General features: G+C 39.1%; 1 protein-coding gene across 6 annotated transcripts in view; it reads left to right on the forward strand.

The window, feature by feature from the left end:
• ntng1a (netrin g1a) overlaps nt 1–27,492 on the forward strand; it is a 343,888-nt gene that overhangs the window by 38,940 nt on the left and 277,456 nt on the right. For all 6 annotated transcript variants that reach the window (XM_057823739.1, XM_057823738.1, XM_057823740.1 and 3 more), the window contains one exon: nt 5,953–6,547. In XM_057823739.1, coding sequence (XP_057679722.1) covers nt 6,299–6,547 — 249 coding nt within the window. In that variant the 5' untranslated portion in view covers nt 5,953–6,298. The remainder of the gene's footprint in view (nt 1–5,952; nt 6,548–27,492) is intronic.

Here is a 27,492-nt window from a genome sequence, read left to right on the forward strand (position 1 = left end):
GGTGTTTACTGAGTGATCCTTACACTCTAAATGTAACTTGTAGCGTTAGTGTAGCATTTGAGTTAGTATTAGCTTTAGCATGGGAAGCATCCTCTTAAAATCTCACTTGTTTACCTCTCGTTGTGACATCCTGGTGGGTTTAATTATTTGAAAATAATGGACTGCTCTTCCTCAGTGCGTTTAATCATAAGAAGAAGGGTTATGTTCGTTGGTTCAATAGCTCTAGATCAAATATGTCCTTCAAGTCTCAGGTCATCATTGTAAATTTGAACCTGTTGAGGCAATTAAAAAAAAAAAAAAAATCATAATCTATGTGCTTTTAAAAAAAAGTATTTCGGCCTCAAATGTTAGCTTACAAAATCTGTTTTATGTATCAGCAATTGACTGAAATTTGTTTTAGATATCAGCATTTGAAAATCCCATATCGGTCGACCCCTGATAATAATAGGATTCAAAGGGTTGTAAGAAGAAGCCAAGACTGGGAGACGTCTACAATGTCTATTGCTTTATTATTTAGGTAAAAAGTACCATGCACATGCACATTACACACATAGTCACCAATCCAGCATGCTCCTTAGTGTGCCGCTTAACACGGTAATAGTATGTCTCCTAATGGGAGCCAGGGAGCTCGATGCCAAGAGTTCTTTTGGATAATTGGCTGCTTCCTCACCCGCTGACTTCTCGCCCATTCACATTCTCTTATTTTACATTTAAGGGGCCGCTTAACCTCTCATGCCTTTAAAACATCCGACAACTTGATATTTTTCTTTCTAATTATTCAGTGCATTTTCTTCTCCATTCTCTCATTGGCTGATGTTTTTAGTTGGTGATGATTTCAGCTTCCATGGTCATTATGCCACCATTTTCCCCTATGAGAATTTGCTTGTATTGATCATTGTATGTGTGTTTGTACCTAATGACTGTGACAAGACCACATGATGATAGTATGTATAATGTGTTGTTTTTTTTTGTTTGCTAATGTCATAACATGAATTGCCATTTAAGATTTATGTATTGTAGTCAAGAGATGAGTGCTTTAAACACAATATTCAATTGGCTACAGTGCATGCAACCATTTAAAGTAATTTATTTTATCCAAGTGGGAGGCACAGAGAACTACTGTGCTCTCAGAGCAGAGAAGAGGAGTTGTACTATGTCTATGACAGAAATACCCCAAGGCACGCCAGGTGCCCCTGTGATTGCAGACAGGATCTGCCATCATGCATGTCATGTTTTAGAAACACATTGGCAGGAAAATATAAGACATTTCCCAGGGGAAAACAACTCGCCGGCCGTTGAAAAGTCGAATCTGGGAATAAGAAACGAGAAAATAGATCACATATTGCACTTGAACTAAAATATATATCTTGGGTAAGCTTTGTTTATTAAAAAAATATGATTGCTGTGCTTTGTTTTAAAATTAAAATGAAAGCCTGTCACGATAAGCAATAAGTCAATTAATCGCACACTAAATAAAAATGAGGGCGTTAATTTACCCGGCTGCAATTTATTGCTTGCGTGCGTGCATTTGCGTGTGCTGCGTGCACTCGCCACACGTGCGTGTTGAATGGATGTGAGAGTCCAGTTTCTTTCACAGATGTTTATTGGTCATCAACACACTGTAGAATTAAAGATCACATATACAAAATAGGAAAACACATATATGTTACACATTGTAAAACATTAGCACTGCTACATTGAGGCTAATGGAAAAAAAACACAATGCACTCACCACTTCAGCTTGCTATAAAACATTGGCAGTCTTCTCCAAAACTTGCGGTTAAAAGGTGACACTTCAAAATTGAAAACTCGCTTGTTTACAGCATTTGCTAACGATGGTTAAACTAAGGAAAAATCTATTACTGACACTATGCATGATGAAAATAGAAGACAAGTGCACTTTTTTTGTTGTAGTGTTCGTCAACAGTGCAGCTATCCTGAACGGCGCTATTCAAGTTAAATTGTGAAAAATTTATCGTTTTAATATCGCAATATTATATCGCAAACACCCCAAAAATCGCATTGATAGTTTTTTCCAATATCGTTCAGGCCTACTATCAGCATTTGACCTCAGTGTTCATGTGTGATTAATTATTGTTATTTACATGTTTATTTCTACTTTAATAAATAATCTAAGGGTTCCAAAATGTTCTTGTGAATTAATAAGCGTCAACAAAAATTTCATTGCTAAATTATTAAAAAAAAAAAATATTAGTCGACTAATTGTAAAAATAGTCAGCTGACTAATCGGGAGAAAATTAGTCGTTTGGGACAGCCCTACCGCAACATAATTCCTCCACACCCTTCTCACCTTTTTAACCCCTGACCCATTTTCATGCCTGCATTTGCTTTGCTTGGCCAAAACCACATGAGGACCGAAAAGGCAAGATGGATATATGTAATTTTTTCAAACCTAAGCTTTTAAAAGCGACAACAACTACTGAGCAAGAACCGAGCATTTAAAATGTGGACCATGAAACGCCAGAGAGCACCGCCAAAAGGGTTTCAATTTGCCCCACTAAAGACGCTAATTGTACAACAGAGCCACCACCGGTGTCTTGCCAATGTAGTTACCCCCGTCAAAAATTATATCCCCTCGCCGCCAGAGCGTACACACACACATTAGTTATGTCGACTTAAACAATTAATTAAAGCCAGAAAAGAACCACAGTTATATATTTTGGACATCGACGTTTATTAAACTGGAGAAACTCCATACAGGACTTGAATTGCAGTAATAACAGTTATAGGTCATCCTACGAGTAAAACAGTAAAACAATGTCTTTATTACTTTCGGTACGTATGTTATGTTATACGACAGAAAAAATAAGCTGTTTTTTTTTTTTTTTTGATGGATGGGCCATGTTTTAAAACCTTGTAGATAACTACATCACCAAAACAGGAAATCAAGAAAATAAGTGGAGCCCAATGGGTCCGCCTTCCCTGAATGCACTGCAATGGCTCAGTCCAGAGGATACAATTTTTGACGGGGGTAACTACATTGGCGTACCATATTCAGTGGATGACGATCTTGGCGAAAAGTATAGCTGTCTTTAAGCAGCCTGATTTAGAATTCCCTGGAGAATGATGGGAAACAAAAAACGTTCATTTTCAACTTATTTTTAAAAATATTATTGTATGTTCATTTTATTGCTGACACTGTGTTTCGGGGTCATCGACACGTTGTGCCCCCCTTGCCCCAAAAGTCAAACTCCGCCTATGAAGACAGTCATTTTGGATAAATTAAGCAGTTTTGATGGGCTCTAATTGGCAGAGAACAAAAATGGCATTGAGTTTCTAACTCGTTATTCATTGTTTTGTTTTTTTTTTTCTTCAATATTTATTATTTTTAACATAGTTTGTGTTTTATTTAAGAATAACAATGTATAGCTTTTGAATGAGTGATCTATTAGGATGTATTGTCACTGCATTAGTTGTTGAATTGGTTTTTAAAAAAAAAATGACAATATTGGCAAAGATTTATGAGACAATATATCCCCTACTAACATTTGTTATCGCGACAGGCCTACTAGTGATAACCTCAAAAGATGTTTCGTTAATCAGAGCCTGAATCATAATTGACTGTAATAGTTATTTTCTTGGAATCTTATAAGTTATTATGATTGTACATTTTTAAAGAAAATGCAAAATACAAAGCTTGCATCCTCTTTTTGCTGAACAAAATATACAGTTAAATTATACAGTAAATAGGGGGCTGCGAGCAGTGTTGTTAATATTACTTTAAAATTGTAATTCGTTACAGTTACAAATTACTTCTCCCAAAAAGTAAAGTTTGTAACTGAGTTACCTCAACGTAGGAGTAATTAGTTACCCGGCAAAGTAACTGACATTACTTTTCATGTTCTACACATTATTACATGATCCATTCTATAACGTCTTTCACATCAAATATGTTTATATTAACTGATTTAATTGAACTGTCTTTCCCATTCAAAAAAAAAACAAAACAAAAAAACATAGGTCACCCTTTTTACATTTTTTTAAAATGTTTTTTACCTATATAAGAGTGTAATGGTATACAAACTTTCTCTCAAATGCTGACCAAACTATGACCCCCGTCCCAAGGTACGTACTGAACTATGACTTGTGTGTACTGTGAGACCCCTAGTAGATATTTTTTCAATATGCAGGTGAGGCTCTGAATCTCTTCCCTCTTCAATCATTGCTGTAGTTGTTTTGATTTAAAAAAAAAAAAAAAATCACACAAGATTTATGGATACGTCACTCAAGAAAAGTTTAGGGCAAGTGACTACTTTTGGTAACAAAACAGGAAAACAGTCAAATGTTTTCAATTATTTGTACCCACCTGAACGCCAAGAACTGTATGTAAAAAAAAAAAAAAAAAGTTCACGAGAGTGACGCTCGCCACACTAAATGCTAATGCTAGCGAGAACGCGAATGCTATGCTAACGCTCCGAGCCACTCTCCACACCTCTCGTTATTCAACCAAATTGTAGTGACGCACGGCTTCACATCCTCAGTAACGGTAACTGCGTTGCAAAGATGGGAAAAGTAATTAACTAGATTACTCATTACTGAAAAAAAAAATAACGCCGTTTGTAAGGCCGTTACACTCTAATGCCGGTATTAGCAACACCGCTAATAGCCGATAGCCTAGAAACTACGCCCACATGAAGCTATGGTAGATATCACATATATATAGAACTAGATGGGAAATGACAGACTCGACGGCGTTATTACATATATAGAGAATTAGATGCAAAATGATAGCAAAGGTTACTATCTAGTTATCGCAAAAAAACGCAATACCCCTGTGTCTGGTTAAAGTTAGGGTAAAGAATTGGGTTTGAGCCAATTTAAAACCCTTTGAACTTCACATTTCACCACTTCACCAGGCTTCCTCCTGGGGTGACAGCCATGTACACCAATTTGATGTGTGCAGCGTATGGTTTGAGCACTAACAGGCTGACCCCCCACCTCTTAGACCTCTGTAGCAATGCTGACAGCACTCCTGTAACGAGTCACATGACATTTTGGAGGGAAAATGACAAGCAGTACTCAATTTGGACATTTAGGGATGTACGTTTTTTCAAAGCGGTGTACTCACTTTTGTTGCTAGGGGTTTAGATATTAATGGTTATATTTTGAGGGGAAAATAAATCTATTATGTAAGCTGCACACAGATGACTTTTCATTGTGTCAAAGTGTCATTTTGGCAGTGTTGTCCCATGAAAAGATATAGTTAAATATTTGCAGAAATGCGAGCGGTGTACTCACTTTTCTGAAACACTGTAATTACTTTTTTTGAGTAAGATTTTCAACACTGGTTAGTAACAACACTGGCTGCGAGTTATGTTATCGCTCAAAATTAATACTTCAAGCCCCATTTATTGCAAAGCCATTTGTTTGTGCTACGTTTGCGCTAGTTGTTGCGACACTCCTATGTTATCAAGAGAGTTTGACAGCAGCAAAAACAATATTTTTACAGCATAAAGGAATGACATCATTTCAAGTCCATTTTGCAATAAATGGGGGGCTGCGTGACATCATGACTCAAAATTAATATCTCAAAATGAAGAGAAACTATAGCAGCAAAAACTTAAGTATTACAGCACAAACGTAGCACAAATGATTGACACCATTTTAATCAAAATGTGGGTTGACCTCAGATTGAATTATAAAATAATTTATAATACATCAAAAACAATAGCAGCACATTTTTTCAGCACAAACGAATGGCATCAAGTTTCCATAAATATGCCTCTGATGATGGACCAACTTCACGGAAGCATTTGATGTACACTTTTAATTGCGTGTAACCAGTTAATTTTCTCTTTCATGTTTGGCGTGCAAACAACAACTTATTTACATTTATCTTTGGAATGGTGTCAAATGTCAGTTACTTCAATCTTTGTCCCCAAAAAGAAGCTATAGATTAATTCGTGTTCTCTGTTTCTCATTTCTCCACAGTTCCAGACCGCCACACAGGACGAGCGCAATGACTGACAGCCAGACAAGCTGAGAAGACCTGTCACACATTGTCTTATCAACACGTCAAAGGGCTATCTCTTTCTCGCCTCCCCCTCTTCCACCAGCCTCCCTCAATCTTGTCCTCATCTCAATGGGCTGCTAACTCTAGAGAGACAGATATAGGATAAAGAAAAGAAGCCGCCTCTAAATTACCTAGAAGACATGTCTCCCAATTCTCATTGAATGACTTGCTGTCAGTGGAAGTGGAAGTAGAAGAGGGGACACTTGTTTATAACTCTTCACAAGGAGATCCAGCTCAAAGGGAAGGGCTGAGAGAGGACCAGTCATGCATCTCTATTTGGCATTAATACTGCAGGCCTTGTGGACTGGTTTTTGCCAAGCCGCCATGCAGCACTACCCTGCAGCATGGGGCCACTATGACGTTTGCAAATCCCAGATCTACTCAGATGAAGGACTAACCTGGGACTACATGGCCTGCCAGCCAGAGGCAGCAGACATGACCCAATACCTGAAGGTTACACTTGATCCACCGAACATCACTTGTGGGAATCCTCCTGAGACATATTGCGCACTGGTGAGTACAGTCTTTATATAAACCTTGGCGTTTATTGCACAATGGATCAATTTGCTCCTCCAAATAGACTATTCCAAAGCCTGTGTTTCACGAAAATGGCTAAACACGAGCGGGTTTGTGCCCACTGACGTCACGTTCTGCTGTTTCGAGAGCTGCTCCTTAGTGTGTTGTTGATGCTGATTACGCACGCGAAACCCAGCATAGTGTGACTTTGCCAGGGAAAACAAACACCATTGCCTCAGTAGTACTGCGGTAATGCAACCTTAACAACAAAGAAAAAGTCAATGACCTTGATATGAGATTTTAAAGTTTACAGTTGTTACGTCAAGCACTGATTGCATTGTCTCATAGTATACTGTATTTACGCTTGAACGAACTGAGTAGTTAGTGTAAATTATATATTTCTACTGAACTCACATTTATTTTTAAAGGACTTTTACAACAACCACAGCTACATTAAAGCACTTTACAGAACAGATCATGACATAAAACAAAAACAATATACAGTCAACAATAGACTTTTCTCATTCTACATCCTCTTTGATGATTGAAGCAGTTACTGTTGAAAGAGGAGATTAGCATTATGTGTTGTCTGGTGTTGAACTTTAGATACTGCTTAGATATTTCAATTCGTGTCCTATCACGTTCCATTTTCAAACACTATCTATGCAGCAACTTTCTCCCAAACTAATGAGCATCGTTGTAACATGGGGAAAATATGAACTCGTATCCTACTGCATATTGATCATACCAAGTTTGTTTTTGTAGTATGTAGGCCTATACAAAATCAGTTTTAGTATAATTCTACATAAATCGGTGGTGTTTTTTTTTTTTTGTCTTAGTCTTTTGGACAAACATACTTATTTGTCATAGTCAAATTTTATCCATTTCAGAATGTTTGATCTTCATCGAGTTTTAGTCAACTCAAAATGTTTTCGTTTGTAAAATTCTAAGTTTTTAGCCTGCATATGAATAAAGGAACACAGTATTGTAGCACCTACAATGACTAAGCCAACTTTGTGATGATAATACAAATAGCAGTAAAGTAGTACATTATGTCCAATTAAACCTATCTAGAGGTCAGGAATTGTATATTAAAAAAATTGTCTGGGCATTCAACATCCTCCAGACTCACTGACCAGAAAAGCCAAGTGACCCTGCTTTGGACTGGCTGGCTAGAACTACCAAGGGTGGATCAGTTGATAAAAATCCCTTTTGTATCCAGAGAAGGGTCATCTGACCCTAATCAGCATATCTTTTTTGAGCATCGAGATTCTCATTAGAATAGAATAGAATAGAATAGAATAGAATAGAATAGAATAGAACAGCCCTTTATCGTCATTATACGGTTGTACAATGAAATTGTGGAGCATCCCCCTTTACAGTGAAGGACAAGTAAAACATCTCGAAAGTGGCTTGCAAGAATAAAGTATAAAATCTAAATAAATATAAAATATGTATGAGGTAGTCCTATGTTCAGGCAGTGCAAATAATTGAAGTGAAGTAGCAGCAGTTGACAGTGAAGGCATTGAATATTGCAGATTAATATTGCACATAAATAAGTATTGCACATGGAATATGTGTGAATAGAAGTTGCAGAAGTTAACAGTGAGGCATTGAATATTGTACTTAGTAAGTATTGCACATAGTATATTGCATGTAAATGAATATTGGACATTGGGTGATGTGGTGTTACATATGGCTGTTCAGGTTGGAGGTGGCTTTAGCAAAGAAACTGTTCCTCAGTCTGTTTGTTCTTGCTTTTAAACACCTATAGCGTCTCCCAGAGGGGAGCAGTTCAAACAGATGGGAACCAGGATGTGAGCTGTCCTTGAGGATGTTAAGAGCTCTGCTGAGGCATTGAGAGGAGTAGATGTTCATCAGGGAGGGGAGAAGACAGCCAATGATCCTCTGCGCCGTCTTGACTGTCCTCTGAAGCCTCTCCCTGTGTGCAGCAGTGCAGCTTCCGTACCAGGTGGAAATGCAGTATGTTAGCAGGCTCTCAATGGATGAGTGGTAGAAGGCCAGCAGCAGCTTCCTATCCAGCTTGTTCTTCCTGAGGACTCGCAGGAAGTTCAACTGAGCTTTCTTTATGATAGCTGTTATGTTTGGTGTCCATGAGAGGTCATCTGAGATCTGGACTCCCAGGTACCTGAAGATTTTGACCCTCTCCACACACTCGCCGTTGATGTAAAGGGGCTATTTTATTAGTCATTCCCATTCACACTCGCAAAACCACAGGGTTGGATTGCTCCAATTAGTATCTTGAGTGTTTGCAGAGCAGGGCTGCCTTGACTTTGTCGGATAGTGGACTGCTCAGGCAGGCAATCGGGCGGACAACCTTTTAACACATTCCAAAAGCTCCAGTTTGCCAACAGTACAAGGGACGGTGTAATAAATAACAAAATAAAACATTTTTTATGTGGTGGCATATGACACTTTGTCCTTTTCCCGGGGCTAGTTGTTGCAGGTTGTTGCCGAAGTAATTTTCCCCTGTGCCTTCTTTGCGCCCACATGAGAGTGAGCCAATTCCTTTGCAAGACCTACCAAGAAGTCCACTCGTCTCTCTTACCTTCCAGTGCATGCCTGATACAACACATATGTATTCCATGCTGCCATGTCAGTCATGATGCAGAACAGGACGACTGGCCATCTCCGTGTTCCTCCGTGTTTGACAAAGCCAAGGTAGCCCTGGATTTGCAAATTTCAAGATGCTAATTGCACCTATCCAGAGTGACCCCCCCCCCCTCCCTTCACACCCAGGCAGCAACTCCACAGGAGTTTGTAGGGGGGTGGTCTGCTAGATTTCTTGTTTGAGTGGTCTATTGTTTGACAAAGCCAAGTAGTCAGTTTGGTATCGGGTTTATTTGACGCCTTTCTAACGCAAATGCTATGCTAACACTAGAATTACATTTAGCATTTGATGATCACTCAGCACGAACATTTAAAGGCTAAAGCAACATTGCATATTCTCTCTTGCCAAGATTAAAAAAAAAAAAAAAATCTTACTGTGTTTCCAAACGAGCAAGATGGAGGGTAGCCTAGCTTGAAACACATCCTAAACTCCGGTGTGGAGGGAACCACAATGTGCCACAATGCAAGCTGACGTACAATATGAAAATGTCAAGCATTTGCAAACATTTGATAGGGTGACCAAATGTCCTTTTGCCCAGACATGTCCACTTTTCACAGCCCGTCCGGGGTGACTGGCAGGGTTTTATAAATTCATGAAAAGTAAAAGTACCTTTTTTCTACTTTGGATAAAGATTTGCGTAACCGTGCGGAGTCAAAGACTGTCTTTATCATGGCTTTAATTGTCAATTCTCATTCACAAAGCAACATTCGTCATGACTGGAGCTCACATGCTATCGGGATGTACACTTACTAAACTTACTTTTCGGCAACTGTTGACTTCTGTCGGAGCTTTGTACTGGTGCAATCTGTAAAATCCCGTTTGGCGTTGCATCGTTCCGCTGCCGATGATTGTAAACTTTTATAGCAATGTTTGATTTTGCCTCGGCTACCGGTGCTCGCTAGCTGTCAGTAAAACGTGCTGGTTGAATTGTTTGTCAATTTATTTCGGTTATCGTTTGCGTGCAATCTAGAACATTGAATGAGAATAACAATTGAGTGGGAATAACAATTTGTCAATGACAATTTTTGTGATAGTAATTTTAATAAAAATGTTTAGTTGGCACATAGCCTATTGTGTTTGTGTGTATATTGACTTGACTACATTTCCATTATATTAATATTATTTTTTTATCATTATTTAATTCCAGTTTTGTTTTTTTTTTTTTTTTTGCGTTTTAATCATTCCATTATTTTTTTTAGGAATAATAAAGCCTGTTGAGTTACCCCTGAGAATTTGTATTTGTGTCTTTAGTTGTATACTATATGGATATATATATATTTTTTTTTAAATAAAATCGAATTTTCTATACAGACAGAGGAGGCACACTTTAAATATATTAAAGTGATATAGGCATCTTTGAATAAATTTGAGTAAAATTAAAGTATTTTGAGGCTGGGCCGAGTGTCCTCTTTTTTGGAAATCAAAATATGATCACCCTAACATATGACAACGATGTCGCTTTTCGTCTCGTCAGAAAAGTGACATTCGTCTCGACACAGACTTTATAGTGATATTGATGGGACACGGGGCCAATTAATAGGGGGCCTGCATTGATGGCGTGGCCGTCAATGCTGACAGAGTGGAATCACAGACAAAGAGGTTTTTTCGTTGAAAAGTCTTGTGAATAAATGCTTAAATCCATGAATTCTTTATAGAAATGGACGCAAAACAGTCTTGATTCTTGGTTAAAAGCAAAACAAAACATGCAATTAGCCTTTATTTTACATAAATATGTCGAAGTATGATGATTTATGATGATATAGTCAATGTGGCGGCCGCCTTATTTAAACAGAGCTTTTCCAGTGAACATTCAAGTGAATACATGCTTAAATCCCGGAATTCTTTATAGATATGGACTTAAAACAGTCTTGATTCTTGGTTAAAAGCAAAAAAAAAAAAAAAGTGCAGTTAGCATTTATTTTACGTAAATACTGTATATTGAAGTACGATGCTATTCTGTTCGTCAATGTGGCATCCGCCTTATGCAAACAGATCTTTTCTGGTGAAAATTCTTGTGAATAAATGCTTAATTCCCTGAATTCTTTATAGCTATGGACGTTAAACAATCTCGATTCTTTGTTAAAAGAGCAAAAAACCGGGCAGTTAGCATTTATTTAACGTAAATATGTCGAAGTACGATGCTAGTCTGTTAGTCAATGTGGCGGCAACCTTACAAATAAGAGATTTTTACATTGAAAATTCTTGAGAATAAATGTTTAAATCCCCGAATACTTTATAGATATGAACGTAAAACAGGTTCGATTCTTTCTTAAAAGAGCAAAAAAAAATAAACGGGCAGTTAGCATTTATTTTACGTAAATATTTTGAAGAATGATGCTAGTCTGTTAGACAATGTGGCGGCAATCTTACAAGAAAGAGCTTTTTACGTTGAAAATTCTTGTGAAAAAACTATATATAAAATTAGAGATGCCGATTGATCGGGTCCGATCACGTAATTTTCAAAGTATCGGAATCGGCAAAAAAATATCGGCCATGCATTTTTTAAAATATATATATATATTTTAATTTGCACTGCACGACCCACTCACGCATTGTCGCGCTCAATCTGTAATGGCACCGTTTTACCTATATAGGGAGATAAAAGGCAGCGTAAAATGAGTAGAGTGAATTTTGGCAGCCTTTAGAGCCTTTTTTTAATTGGCTAAAGCCTTACAATCCCTCTCCCTACCATTAGAAATATCATGGGAGGCAATGTGGGGAAGCAAGGTTGCAATTGATCTTCTTCTTAACACCTTATGTTACTTCCCAACGCAGAGAAGATATACCAATTGGTAGCACTACGCACAGTCATGGTTCCACTTCCCATCATGCATTTGGGCATGGCTACAGTATCATTTACTGAAAGCTCAACAAATACGCTAGATGGCAATATTTAGTCACAATATACAAAGTCACAAGTCTTTCTATCCGTGGATCCCTCTCACAGAAAGAATGTTAATAATGTAAAGGCCATCTTGAGGATTTATTGTCATAATAAACAAATACAGTACTTATGTACTGTATGTTAAATGTATATATTCATCCGAGTTTTATTCATTTTTTTCTTAATGCATTGCCAAAATGTATATGATCGGGAAAAATTATCGGGAATGATTGGAATTGAATCGGGAGCAAAAAAAAAAAAAGCAATCGGATCGGGAAATATCGGGATTGGCAGATACTCAAACTAAAACGATCGGGATCGGATCGGGAGCAAAAAACATGATCGGAACAACCCTATATAAAATATAATAATGACCTTTAATCCTCAGACAAATCACTCCTGAGACAATCCTTCCTGTTTGTATGTGGTCCAGCTTTCGTACTTTTTCAATCTAAATCCGGAGTTGGATCGCTGCATGTGTCACTGTGACCGACTGCGAATAACTGAAGCGGATTGAGGGAAGGCGTGGCGCAGTCAAGGTCTGAATCTGACCCGTCAATATCATTATGATGATGATGATCATGTTCTCGTCTCCCATGCCATGTTTTAAGCTCATCATCGTCACGTCAACATCATGAAAAAAGTGTTTGTCGGCGAAATATTTCAATTATCGTCATTATTGACAAAAACAACATGGACATAGATCATATTTACATTTTGTGATTTTTAATTACCGTGTTTTTCGGACTATAAATTGCATTTTTTTGTCATTGTTTGGCAGAGGGTACGTCTTATACCCTGGAGCGACTTATGTGTGATTATTTACGGTCGGGTCGGGCCAGACTTCTTTCTCACTTACTTTTTTAAAAATGAACATACACTCATATATTTATACTAAAACGATGTATGAATATTAAATAAAATAAATAATTTGGATAAAACCGAGAAGCCGCTGTGCATGCCTGCGCACGTGAACGCCATGGCCCCGCTCTCTTTTCAATCTTCCCCTCCCGCCCTTGCGCCCTCCGCATCCTGGTATTTCCTTTTCGATATGCAGCAGCTACAAGTGAAAAACAAACTAAAGACAGGGGAATTGAAAAACAAACAACTGCGATAGGAGTGGGGTATAGAAAGGATTCAAATTGTTGAAGATGCTATACAGAAACGTGTGTCGGTTTCGCTGAATGTAAACGAATGTGGCGCTTTGGTCTTATACGAGAAATATATTTAACAAACTTTTCCAGCGTTATTTCGTAGCACGGATTCAACGGCATTGTCCGCTGCACTGGTGGTCCTGGTCGTTCTGCTCGGCCGTCCAGCGCCTGGCATCCCGGGCATCCTCCCGGTTGTTCTGCTCGGTCGTCTGCCGCCTGGCATCTTGGACTACCATTCGGTCGTCTTCCGCGGCCCAGCCGTTCGTTCCGTTGAATCTGGTTGCGGGTCTTACCAAATGCGCTACTGCCCTCCAGTGGGCAGTTTTATTGCTTTAAAATGGATTCTCAGCATTGTACTTTGGAGCTAAGTTGAATCAAAACCTAGAGATGTCTCTTGTGAAAAAAAATGTATAAATACGTCTTTGGGACACTGAAACAATTAATAATAGAACATATTTATACGTTTTTGGGAGAAAAAGATAATTATCATAAAAATATGTAGACTATTTAAAAATTGAGAAAACTTGTTTTTTTTTCCTGCCAACTCGAAGAGATAAAAAAAAAAAAAAAGTCAAATCCACTATCCGCCTGTTAGAACAGACACACAAATATAAACAATATGTTTATTGAATACTTAACTGGGAGAATTAGTTACAAAAGGCAGGCTTTAATTTGTTATCATTATGCATATATGCACAGGCATCGTCACAAATGTGCGATCGTCACACAAAACGCAACTACGCATCGCATCCCCGCATTTCTTCCTTCTCCTGAGTCCTCACAAATAATACATACAATTTTGGGGGTTTTTGTCAGGCTCGTGTCTACCAATAAAACATAAAATTTCAGGTTTTTTTCAGGCTCGGGCCTGCAAATCAAGTGAATTGATCGGCGGGCCGGGTCGGGCTTTAATATCCGCGGGCCGGTCGGGTCGGGCTGGATTTTTTAGGCCTAACTTCTAACTTCTAGCGTCGTGTAATGTGAGCATACCGTACACCTATTCAGCCTGTTATTCTCTATTGTATTTTAAATTGCCTTTCAGGATGACATGTCTGTTCTTGGTGCTGGATTCTATCAAATAAATTTCCCTCCAAAAATGCGACTTACACTCAGGTGCGACTTATGTTTTTTTGCTTTTCAATGCGCATTTTTTGGCTGGTGCGACTTATACTCAGGTGCGACTTATAGTCCAAAAATACGGTAAATATATCAATAAAAGAAAAAAATATTAATATTTTTAATTTAGTGACTTTTAAAAGACAGTAAACAGTTTCATTTAACATGATTTATTCCACTGCTTTGTAAAACAACCTTTCTAGTACAAATACATTAACAACACGTGGGGTCCATAGTTGATGATGCCGTGAGATCTCCATGTTACAAACTGTGCACTTTGAACTAGTTTGCGCAATCCTGTATAAATATTTTATCATGCAGCTAAATTAGGCACACTCATTTACCGCCATGTTTACTGTTTTGAGATCTCTAATTGTTTCATAATTGGTTGGTAGTACTTTTCTATAATTATGACTTTACTGCTGGATTTGTGATAGACTACAGTTATAGTTATGTATCTCTTGCAAGGTATTTAATTTGCTCTTTTAATACCTGAATTGTATCTCAAGTTTTGAAATTCTGACATCAACATTTATGTACCTAAATTATACATTTGGAACAATACATATTGGTATCGAGCAGCAACGCAAAGCACCATACAATAGTCTTCAGAACATTTTGTGCACCTCAGAAAAAAAGAGAACAAATGTCAGTTATTTAAATAAGCAGTTAGCCTATAGTTTGCTAATTAACTGAACCCATTTGTCATCCGACTGCATTGTTTTAAGAAAATACTTAAAATGCCCAATGAAAGCAGCAATTGGTTGATTAGCTTATCTTTGAAGACAACTGTGTTGAACCTGCAAATTGTCCCGCAATCATAAAAATCACAAACCTATTGCAGAGGTGAAAATAAAATGATCCATATTAGGTCAAGTATATAATGAGCTAACCAGCCTCCTCCTTATTTGGGGTCTTCATCACTTTGAAGCTCACAGCTTGTCGCCCCAGATTGCTAAATGATGAATCAATTTTAGTCTGTCGTGCAAATCATCAAAGAAAAAAACAGGCATGATATCTTCAAGAGCTCTTTAGAAAAATACTTAGATGTTCCAGGAAGAAACGTAGTAACTTGAGCAATATAAATAGACTAGAGTAGTCATCAGCAGAAAGTCAGCTGAGAGAGAGAGAGAAATACTGAGAAACAGAGGGAGGATTAACAAAATGAGGATGACAAAGGCGACCAAATGATCAAGAGAGATTGGAGAAGGAGAGAGCATTGGGGAGCCAGAGACCCAAAGGACTATGCACAGAAGCATGCAGTGACTGAGTAGCTAATGTTTCCTCAGTGGGCCATGTTGGAGACCTGAAAATGTGAATAATTCAACACGAAGATAATGTATTTTATTCATACGGCATACTATTCTGCTAGGCATATTTTAGGCAATGTCCACAATTACACAGGTATTTTTGGGGAAAATGTTGTAGGTCTCTTTTAGAAACAAATCTGTACGCATCGATGCCCATTGACATATTGTCAAGCAACTGGTGTCCCTTGGTGTCCAGCTTGTTTTCTATGTCTGCCTTTAACACACCTGAATCAAATGATCAGTTCATCAGTGAGCTTTGCAGGAGCCTGATAACGATCCTAATTATTTGATTCAGTTGTGTTGGAGGAGGGAGGCATGGAAAACAAGCTGGATCGGGGCTCTCGAGGACCACACTTGGGCTTTAGGCCATGTCTACACCTAGCAGTTTTTTTGTTTTTTTTTTAACTAAGGGTCCTGCCCTCATACGTCCGAAAAAAAAAATATTATGCCTACACTAGCAAGTTTATATATAAAAAAAAAAGCTTCTACAGCCAACCGCATTTATTCATTTTAAAAGTCCCTATGACAGCAAAAGCATGTTTATTTCATATTCCACACAGTATTTTATACTCCTGAATGAAATAGATCGCTTGGATGTGTGTGGAAGCGATCAATTTATTTATTATGTTTTTTTAATCCTGCGCTAGGAAAATGAGTGACTTCCTGGATTGAGGAAGAACGCAAATGTGACGTCAGCCGGGTCAGCATTTCACAATACAGCCTTAGCTATATAGCATGCAGATGAACTGTGAATTTAGCTGATTTTGAAGATTAATTCGTTTATTTTTCACATCACGTTAGTTCAATGTGCTGCAGGCATGTGTTGCTGCACCAGGGAGAGGCGTTTGAGCATTTTTGGGTTTCGAAAAGTTCTCGTTCTTCATGAAGAATGGTCAAAACAAGTCCGACAACTGTGGGACCATTTGGCCTACGAGGAAGTGAGTATTACTAGTAGTAGTACTAGCCTGCCGTGGCCGCAGCAGAACGACAAGCTGTAACTTGCTCACTGCCGGGGGCTGGCCGATCCAGCCCGCTCGGTCCTCTTTGCGTGCCCGCCGAGAATGCGCTTTCCTCAGCCTGGCCACGATCAGCCCCCCGCTCCGACGTGGGCCGGTTTGTCCACCAAGATTAGGCCATTTTGGGCGTTCATTCCCGGCGAAGAGCACTGACAGCCTGCCGTGGCCGGAGCAGAACAGCGAGGCGAAACTTGATCGCCACCGGGGACTGGCCGATCGGTGAAGATAATCAACCCCACCGCCGTGTTTGGCATGAGTCGGGGTAGTTTTGTGTGATTTTTCGTTTTCGAAAGGCAAGAATAAGACTTGGAAAAGCTGCTCGGTTTAGGTTAGCATTTCGGCTAACTGTCACGCTTCCTGTTTTGTTTACGCACTTTGCTCCATCTCCGAAGCTGGGGCAGGGAAATGATAAAAGCCAGACCAACTCCGGTGGCATAAAATACCTTTGAAGAGGAAGAAGTCAGCAGTTTTGACCATTATGCATTAATTTTGCCGTCATACTGAATAAATGCATGTTTAATATTTCTTTTCCATTTAGCACAAGGCTGTTATTTTTCATGACTATAGCATTTATTTAGCAATTGAGGAAAAATACTTAGATAAAAAGACCTTTGGCCTTTCCATAGGAAATACACAGGTAAATAAGGAGAGAAGGCACTCAACTTAGTTGAAAAGCTTGCAAGGAGAAGGAGGGGAAACTATACAATACAATACTAGACTACAAAATACAGCTTCCGCAATTGTTCTTAAAAAAAAAAGCCTCCTTCACTTCTCTTTTTATTTGGGATGGCCCTAGCAACAAGAGAGAGTGTCAATCTTAAAAGGGCGGGGAGCCAAGCGGGCGACACCTCTGTGAATTTGTCTGGCTATGTGTATGCAAGTAGGTGGGATTATTACATGTGTGTCAGCACATTCCAGAAAAGCAAAACTGTCTCTGTTGTTGTCGCTGCCCTTGAGAAGGCATGAGCTTTCAAGGCTTCTTCAAGAAAAACATTCTTTTTGAGCAACAATGAGCAGAAGCATTTCTTCATTGTGAGAAGCTTTGATTAGAGCAAATATATAATAAACATCTTAATAATTATCTCATCAAATTTCATGAAGCAATAGCATTTGGCAAGTAATAGAATGCCACAATATGATTTCTTAAATGTCCCAGACAGTTTAGTTTCTCAATGTCTGTGGCTTGTCCTTGAAGTTGACCTGTGGAACCTAGGCCGGTTTAAACGTAAAAGCAAACATTTAATAACCATTTAATAATTTTCTTATCACTTACCATTGAAATGAAGATGGAAATGATAGAAAAATATGAACTTGGGTGCGCATCCGTGAACTGGCTCAATACACCAGTCTTTATAAGGTAAGGTAACAATTATTATTGTGGTAACATCGCCAAAGAATTTGACAGCTTTCTCTGGTTTTTATCATTTATTTCAGAACTTGTGGAGTACAACACGCCTACTGTCCGCCCCAGTTGACGGCAACAACAAAACATTAAAAGATAAAGTAAAATTTCAACCCCACCTTTCTCTATGTGCGGTGCATTCAGGTACAGAACCTAAAACACGTTCGCCACATTAGAACCCGATTCCTTACATTTTTCAGTAATTCTTATTATTTCATAATTCCGGTTTTTGTTAATAGTTTATTGGTTTTGCTATATGTAATTGCCATTTGTAATTGTACCAGCAGTATTTATTAAGGATTTAGTGTAGGTTTTCTGTCTGTGGAACAAATTAATGGAATTATAATGTATTCTTATGGGAAAATCCTGCTCAACATACGACCATTTCGACTTACAAACAAGGTCCTGAAATGAATTAACTTCGTATGTAGATGAGGTACCACTGTATATGTAAGCAAAAATAACCTGTCTAATAGTTAGGTCTAAACGTAAACGATGTAAACATTGGTCTGTGTAACGTAAGAACAAAGGTTGTCGCAGTCAGTACCGTATCCAAAATTGAATCTTCGGTTATCAGTGTCCACTTGATGGCGCCACAAACGCAGAATTCGCACATCTTCACTTTGGACGGAGTTTTTAAGAACCCTCGTTTTCAATGCCCAAAATGTGCTTGTGCGTGTAGATGATAGGCCAAACCGTAGAAAAAGTTCCTTTTGCCAAATACCCTGCTACGTGTAGACATGGCCTTAGTCTATTACAGCGATCCTATACCGGCCAATAAGAAGCCTAAAAATAGTATTTTCTGGAAAAATGACCATATAGAAAAGTAGAAATATTCACGTCATCTGTTTCAAAGTATTTCACTCTGTCTTTTCATTCATGATATTTTTAGTTGTGTTCATTTGACGGTCAATTTCTATTTTATATTTTATATTAATTTTCTATTTTTTTTATTTATATCAAAGTTTAAGTAGGTATATGCGGGGTGAAAGTGGCGAGGATTTCTTGCTGAAACTCCCACACATAAAGGTTGCCACGGAGCCAGAACTTTTATTATATTTTGTTTTATTTGATTTTGTCAAACCTCCTAAAACCAGCGAAATGCAAAGAAAATTACTTTTGGCACAGCCAGCACACAGTTTGCTGAAGACATGTCAACAAAACACATGGATTACTGGAACCATGTCCTATGGTCTGATGAGACTAGCGGGCTTTCTAGTGTACCGTCTTCAGAAGAGGCTTCCTCCTGGGCTGACAGCCATGCACACCAATTTGATGTAGAGTGTGGCGTATGGTCTGAGCACTAACAGGCTGACCCCGCAAATCTTCAATCTCTTCAGCAATGCTGACAGCACTCCTGTAATGCGTGACATAACATTTTGGAGGGAAAATGACAAGCAATACTCAATTTGGATATTTAGGGATGTATGTAGTTTCTATGGGGTGTACTCACTTTTTTGCCAGGGGTTTAGATGGTAATGGCTATGTTTTGAGTTATTTTGAGGGGTAAATAAATTAACTGTATTATATAAGCTTCACACAGACTATTTTTCATTGTGTCATAGTGTCATTTTGTCAGTGTTGTCCCATGAAAAGATATACTTTAAATATCTGCAGAAATGTGAGGGGTGTACTCACTTTTGTGATACACTGTATTTATGAGTCTTCTTCGCAGTCATCTTTCTCCACAGCTATTGTGAAAAGGATTTGGTGTCAAATCGAGGAGGTCATTGTCAAAACAGGGTCACCTTTAATTCTCTGACCATTCATTTCTGTATGTGAGGGACAAATGACTCTTGGACTGGCCGGAGTCATGCATGTCAGAGGCTTGGCTGGAGCTGTTCTATTTCTGGAAACACAAATGAAACAGTACGTTATTATTGATATTATTACTGGCTGTTTAACAGTTGGATGAACAATTATTTAATTACTGAGAGTCGACGCCATCCTGTTGCCCCTGTGTCTACAGCAAGCAATGTGATAAGAGCTTCAATTAAAAAGGCAGTGGGTAGCTAGAATGTCTTCTCTTTCTATCCCAGTAATGAGAAATTACACTAACAATAGTCACACTTGCCAACTACAACGGAATCCGTTTCTGACACCACAACAGGTAACTGTGATATTTTCATTCGTGCCTGCAATTCCAATGGAGGTATCACGAAGAGCATTGTCATTTAAGGACAATTCCCATTGGGCTGTGATATCAAATAATTCAATTAATTTGGAAAGTGTTATGACACTCATAGAATTTGCTGTATTTTATAGAATTGTGTCATTGGAACTGAAAGTAACAGAGAGCAAGATGGATATGAGGGTGAGGCAGATGAGCAGCTGGAGGGCGTGGTGCTTATACTCTATGACTGTTGTTATGTCTGGCAAAGGCCTTCATCCTTGGGTCATGGATAGAGGAAGGCTGCAGCATTGCTGCTCACACACATTGACAGCTTTTTCTGTTTTAGTCCGTTGACCTTTCAAATGGCAATAAGATGCCAATCTTTGAACTCTGCCACGCAAGTTGACATTATATGAGATCTTGCTTTCCCCTCGAGTTAAACGCTTGGCCTTTAATAGCACTGACAGGTTGTACATTCTCAAACATTTTGATGACTGAAGTACAGGGGCTGGACAAAATAATGAAAACACCTTAAAAATGAACAAAATCTAATTTAATATGGTATAGGTCCTTCTTCTGCAGCAATTACAGCCGTAATTCTCTGAGGTATTGATTCATACAACTTGCGAATTGTTTCCAAAGGATTTTTAAGCCATTCTTCAGTTAGAATAACCTTGAACTCTTTTAGAGACGATGGCGGTGGAAATCGATGTCTTAATTGAATCTCTAAAATTGACCATAAATGCTCAATAATGGTGAGTTCTGGGGATTGTGCCGGTCATACGAGATGCTCAACATCATTAAAATGTGTAATACACTTTCTAATGATATTTACGGGTCAGATTTGACCTACACTGCACCACTGCTTCAAGTAGGGGCCATCCCACAATCCGCTTCAGTTATTCGCAGTCGGTCGCAGCGACACCTGCAGCGATCCAATGCCAGATTTAGGTTGAAAAATTACGAAAGCTGTACCGCATACAAACAGGAAGGATTGTCTCAGGAGTGATTTGTTTGAGGATTCATGGTAATTTTTTATTGTATTTTTTGTTTTTTCACAAGAAATTGCAATGTAAAAAGCTCTTTGTTGTAAGGCTGCTACCGCATTGTCTAGCAGACTAGCATCATTCTTCAACATATTTACGTAAAATAAATGCAAACTCTCCGGTTTTTTGGTCTTTTAAAAAAAATCGAGACTGTTTTACTTCCATATATGTAAAGAATTCAGGGATTTAAGCATTTATTCACAACAATTTTCACCTGAAAAGCTCTGTTTACATATGGGGGCCGCCACATTGACTTACAGACTAGCATCGTACGTCGCCATATTTACGCAAAATAAATGCTAACTGCACTTTTTTTTTTTTTTGCTTTTAACCACAAATCGAGACTGTTTTACGTCCAAATCTATAAAGAATTTAGGGATTTAAGTATTTATTCACAACAATTTAACCAGAAAAGCTCTGTTTACATATGCCGGCCACCACATAGACTAACGGACTAGGATTGTACTTCAACATATTTACGTAAAATAAATGCTAAACACAAGTTTTATTTTTTTTTGGGCTCTTAACTAAGAATCAATACTGGTTTACGTCCATATCTATAAAGCATTCAGGGATTTAAGCATTTATTCACAAGAATTTTCACCGGAAAAGCTCTGTTTACACAAGGCTGCCGCCACATTGACTAACAGACTAGCATCGTACTTCGACATATTTACGTAAAATAAATGCTAACTGCACTTTTTTTTTTTTTTTTTTTGCTTTTAACCAAGACTCGAGACAGTTTTCCGTCCATGTGTAACGGGTACACAGAAAGTGTATCCGTTGTAGCACGTGGAAACCTCCCGGCCGATTCCTTCATGTAAGGACGCTAACGGCTGCGCCGTTGGCTCGGGCTTATTGGGACAGTAGTTACCGAACTTGCCTGCCGACTAGAATCGTCGCGGCGTGCGGGTTCGCGTCCCAGCCTAGTCAGAGATGGGAGCGGAATGCGGGGCGGCATTGACACTCGGGTTACAAATGGGGGCTCGAGCTTATTGGCGCAGCGGTTACCGAACTTGCCTGCCGACTAGAATCGTCGCGGCGCGCGGGCTCGCGTCCCAGCCTAGTCAGAGGTGGGAGCGGAACGCGGGGCGGCACAGAACAGACTCGGGTTACACATGTCTATAAAAAAATCAGCGATTTAGGCATTTATTTAACACATGTGACATTTAACACATGTGACCTTGAGGAGCATCCATTTTTTGCCATACGAGAATAAAGTGTAATTGCACATCCACACAGTGGGTGGCAGTGGCGCTCTCATTTTCAGAGTGTGCGCAGTATTTTTAAACCAAACAAGAACACAAAGCCGTCACATTCTGTTAGTCCGATCGTGTTTTGTTACAGAGCTGGTGTTCTCCCAAAATGTGCTACATTGGTGAAACATCTACATGAGATGAATTTGACACCCAAAGTACTACCGTGCGCTTTTTTTAGATGTATACAGGCAGAATATACAAAAAAATCAAATAAGGAAGTTTTAAATACACTACGTGACTAATGTAGTCAATAGATCAACACTGCTTTTAAGCTACCACAAGGAAACACAATGGTTCAAAAGTATAAGAAGGAAATACATGCAAACAGTACTTTTAAGGCAATGAAACGGTAATAAAAAAACTCAATAAAAACAATAATAGTGAATACTCACCGCTTTTAAACGATGTGCACATGCTTGCGAAAGCGCACTGAGCATTGTGTGGGACGTCTCACCACATAGGAAGATATTGAAGAACACCGGTTGTGGGAGTGTTCCCGACGTTACACCTGTAACCAATTCAAGCTCATAAAGACCATATTTAAGCCCAGCCGATCCAAGAGAAGAATGCCAAGATCTTAACTTGCTGGTCGCCATTCGACACCTTGTACTCTCGAGTTTCGTGGCTTTCCTAGCTAGTTCGTCTGACGCCCTTTTTTGAAATCCTCTACCTTGTGCAGGTATTTGAGTGTGTTTTATTTTGTTGTCATATTGGCTCTCTGCCTACCACTTAGGTTAGTATTAGGATCCCTGTCGACCTACTGTGGAAGGATCCTTTTAGTTATTCTCCTTTTCCGTGATTGCGTGTATTTTTGTTTGTATTCAATAAATCCTTGAACGCATCCCTCTGTTGTCTGCTTTGAGGTCCAGTCTTGTTTCCACTGTTGCGAACCCTACCAACAGCAAAGAGCGCTGAAGATCAGACCCCAAATGCATATATAAACCGCTTGATTTGTTTTCAGCAAAAACATGCCGACTAAAGCCAACAATTGTCCCGCTTTCTAAGTTCTACATCAATAAACCAGCGAGCGCTGTTAGCATCATATAAGGTGGCATAACTAGTTGCTTAGTGCAAAATAACCCCGCACCATAGCAAAAGTGCTAATACTGCCTGCAGCATTAGACATAGTCTTGATCATGCTGGACGCTACAAGTGCTGCAAAAATAAAACTTGTCCCTCTGTCCAATGACAATCATTTTTGTTGTACTAATTTTTTGTCATGCCTTGAGTTGTGTTGGGTTTGTGCCCTAGTGTATCTTGTCATGTGATTATCCAATCATTTCACCTGTTTTGGCCTGCTCCTTGTGTGTTGACCGATCCGCTGCCTCTTGTGTCACCCTCCTGTGCCTCATTGTTTCATTACCCCATGTCTGTATTAAGTTTCCCATGTGCTGTCTGTTCTGGTTCGGTCATTCTGTCAGGACGTGGAAGTGTGGTGGACCCTAAGCAGGGAGAACAACAAAGGAGGCAAGACAGGGCGGCGGTGAGCTCAAGAATGATTTCATGTTAGTTAGCGAAAAAGCAAGAATAAACATGAGGACTTGGACATTGACACTGGGATAAACATGAAGGCGACACTCAGAAAAACAATAACCGAACAAGAACGGACACTACATGGGGAACTTAGGCTACGTCTAAAATAGGACGGATAATGGCCTTAAACGTGTAATTAGTAGGACTATATGGCATGTCAGCTACACTAGTATGCCTATTATCCGGATTAGTTGTTAGACGGATAATGTAGGCGGGTAATGTTACCTGCCGCCTATGCGCCGCCTAATATGGACTGCTGTCTCCGTACAAGGGGCGTCATGCCGTCGCTGTTTGTAGTGCGGCATGACAGTATCGTAAACAATGGAGGTGGGACACCACGACGTGGCATTCCTGCTCCTCTTTTCTTTTCCACACATTTTTCTTGAACCTTCAAACTACGTCTCAATAATATGCTTCAATTCAGTGCCCATTTGGGGTCTTCCCATCGCAGATGAGATGGAGATGAGCATTTTTTTACAGAGCTTGACGCCCGAGTTGTCTCCAATCAGCCAGCTGTGGGGCTGGCCCCTCCAAACTCAATGCCGATTGACCACGAGTACTGTATATAAAAATGGGTAAAGGAAAATAAAACCCAGGAAGTGACCTGCGTGGTACCCCCTGTCAAAGAGGCGCGCGATCAGTTTTTTTTCCAAGACATTTCTGCCTGTCAAAACTGTTGCCACTTCCAGGATCGCCACTTTTATGCACAAGCAGTCCTAGTTGCGGCTTCCAGGAAATATACGCAGCGCCACACCATATGCTTCAATTTGTTATTTGTTTAAGTAGTGAGAGCGCAACTGAGCATCAATTCTAACATTCCAAGTAATGATGTCAGGCTTTCGTTGTTTTATAAATATTTATTTAAATCACAACTCGGCGCCTGCTCGTAAAAGTCGAGCGTCCTCTCCCTTCACTCTCGGTCCTGCGTGCTGCGTTCAATTGCGATCACGAAAAAAAAAAACAGTGATCACAAAATAACGACAGTATAGAGTGTGTTGTAATCCCAAAATTTGCCGCGGGCAAGTAATGAGTTTCCGGTTCAGAAACTACACTAGGGCACAAACTTAACACAACTCAAGACCTTTTGTATTTCAAATTGTTTGGCATATTGTGCTCTCAGTAAATGTTGCTAATCAATTTAAATTTATTATTATTTATTGGTTTTATTAAATTTAATTTTTCTTCACCAAATGGTCACAAAATGTACCTTGAGTGTATTTTCTACAGTTGAGAAGCACTGATTTAAGCAAACAGCTTTTTAGCTCCAAAAATAGTCATGTTATGGGGACACAATGATGATGTCTTGGAGGGTGAAGTTTGTTGGCTGACTCAACTAGGATTAAATAAGGCATTTGTTGCTTGGTGGTTAGTGAGAATCAGCTGATGCGCCAAAGTACTTAAAGTAGGTTTAATTACATGGCAGTCTGCTGATGTGACCATTTTGTCAGGTATTAGCCAGAGATCATGCTCTTCAAAAAGCACAAAGACAACAGTAGAAGGCAGTTACTGTAATTTAGTACTTTGAGAGCCCTAGAACAGGCATGAGCCTCAAGATGTTTTCTTTAACCCAGAGGGCCCAACTATGAACATGCACCTGCTCCCTCCCCCGCTGTCTGTTCTAATTTATATGTCTGTGCCACCTCTTGACTGTTATACATACTGTATTTGTATTTTTGTGTGGTAATGTGGCAGGGACAAGACTAAATATAACAAAACCAGTTTTGCAGTGAGAGTAGTGAATTTTATTAATTGCTTTGGTTTAACTGAATTTCACTTTGAAGGCACACCAATTAAAAATCCTTGAATACTTGAATATACAAAACCCTTCTAAGATTCTGGAGAGTACACATAGTCTGTGAGGTTCTGGAGATTTTATGTTAACCAGATTTTTAAAAACCCGCAAACTTTTTTGTGTGTCTGTATGAGGAGTGAAACAATTACTTCAAGCATTGTCAAAATATCAAAAAAAATAAATTGTAATGTAAAAGTATGGTCTGGTCACAGTATAATGTCATTTACTGACAATGTGTGTTGTTGTTCTTGTACAATTGGTGCATATAATGAAAATTATTAATAATGAGCCAACTCTGAATTTGTTTGGTCTAGTTGGTTGTTTATTGGTTTAGTTGTTTTTGCTTGTTTGTCTTCTTTCGCTCTCTCGCTTTCATTGTGTGGACTTAAATTCAAAGGACACGAGTATCCCACGAAATAAAAATGCTGGACGATGAGATCAGGGGTGGGATTAAATAGGTTTTGCTCCTTCCCACCCCCTTTCAAGTACAAATACTTATTCCTAACTATATTGTACTTCTGTTTCTTTCAGTGGTTGATTACGTACTCACTTTTTTTTTTTTTTTTTTTTTTTTTTACTCAAGTAAAAGTACAGATACCAGGTGCAAAAAAATACTTTAAAAAAATTCTAGTCCCTAAGAAAAAAGTACTCCGGTATCCATCAATGAGTTTCTTACAATGCTGTGCTGGAATTGTAGACCATTCTTCTTTGGCCAACTGCTCTAGGTCTCTGAGATTTGATGGGTGCTTTCTCCAGACTGCCATTTTCAGATCTCTACATAGATTTTCTATGGGATTCAGGTCTGGACACATTGCTGGCCACTTTAGAAGTCTCCAGTGCTTTCTCTGAAACCATTTTCTAGAGCTTTATGAAGTAAGTTTTGGGTCATTGTCCTGCTGGAAGACCCATGGCCTCTGAGGGAGACCCAACTTTCTCACAATGGGCCTTACATTATGCTTCAAAATTTTTTGGTAGTCTTCAGGCTTCATAATGCCATGTGCACAGTCAAGCAGTCCAGTGCCAGAGGCAGCAAAGCAACCCCAAAATATGAGGGAACCTCCGCCATGTTTGACTGTGGGGACCTTGTTCTTTTCTTTGTAAACCCTATTTTGATGCATTTTCCTAAAAAGCTCTACTTTTGTCTCATCTGACCAGAGAACATTCTTCCAAAACGTTTTTGACTTTCTCAGGTAGGTTTTGGCAAACTCCAGCCTGGCTTTTTTTATGTCTCTGGGTCAGAAGTGGGGTCTTGCTGGGTATCCTATCACAGAGTCCTTTTTAATTCAGATGCCGACGGATAGTATGGGTTGAGACTGTTGGACCCTCGGACTGCAGGACAGCTTGAACTTGTTTGGATGTAATTTGAGGTTCTTTAACTACCATCCACACAATCTTTCATTGAAATCTCTCAATTTTTCTTTTCCGTTCACATCAAGAGAGGTTAGCTACAGTGCCGTGGGCTTTACACATATTGATGATACTGCGCACGGTAGACACAGGAACATTCAGGTCTTTGGAGATGGACTTGTAGCCTTGAGATTGCCCAGGCTTCCTCACAATTTTGCTTCTCAAGTCCTCAGACAGTTTTTCTCCATGTTCAATGTGATACACACAAGGACACAGGACAGCGGTTAAGTCAACTTTAATCCATTTTAACTGGCTGCAAGTGTCATTTAGTGATTGCC

This window comes from Corythoichthys intestinalis, chromosome 20 (assembly GCF_030265065.1).
Source record: "Corythoichthys intestinalis isolate RoL2023-P3 chromosome 20, ASM3026506v1, whole genome shotgun sequence".
In the NCBI taxonomy this organism is placed as follows: Eukaryota; Metazoa; Chordata; class Actinopteri; order Syngnathiformes; family Syngnathidae; genus Corythoichthys; species Corythoichthys intestinalis.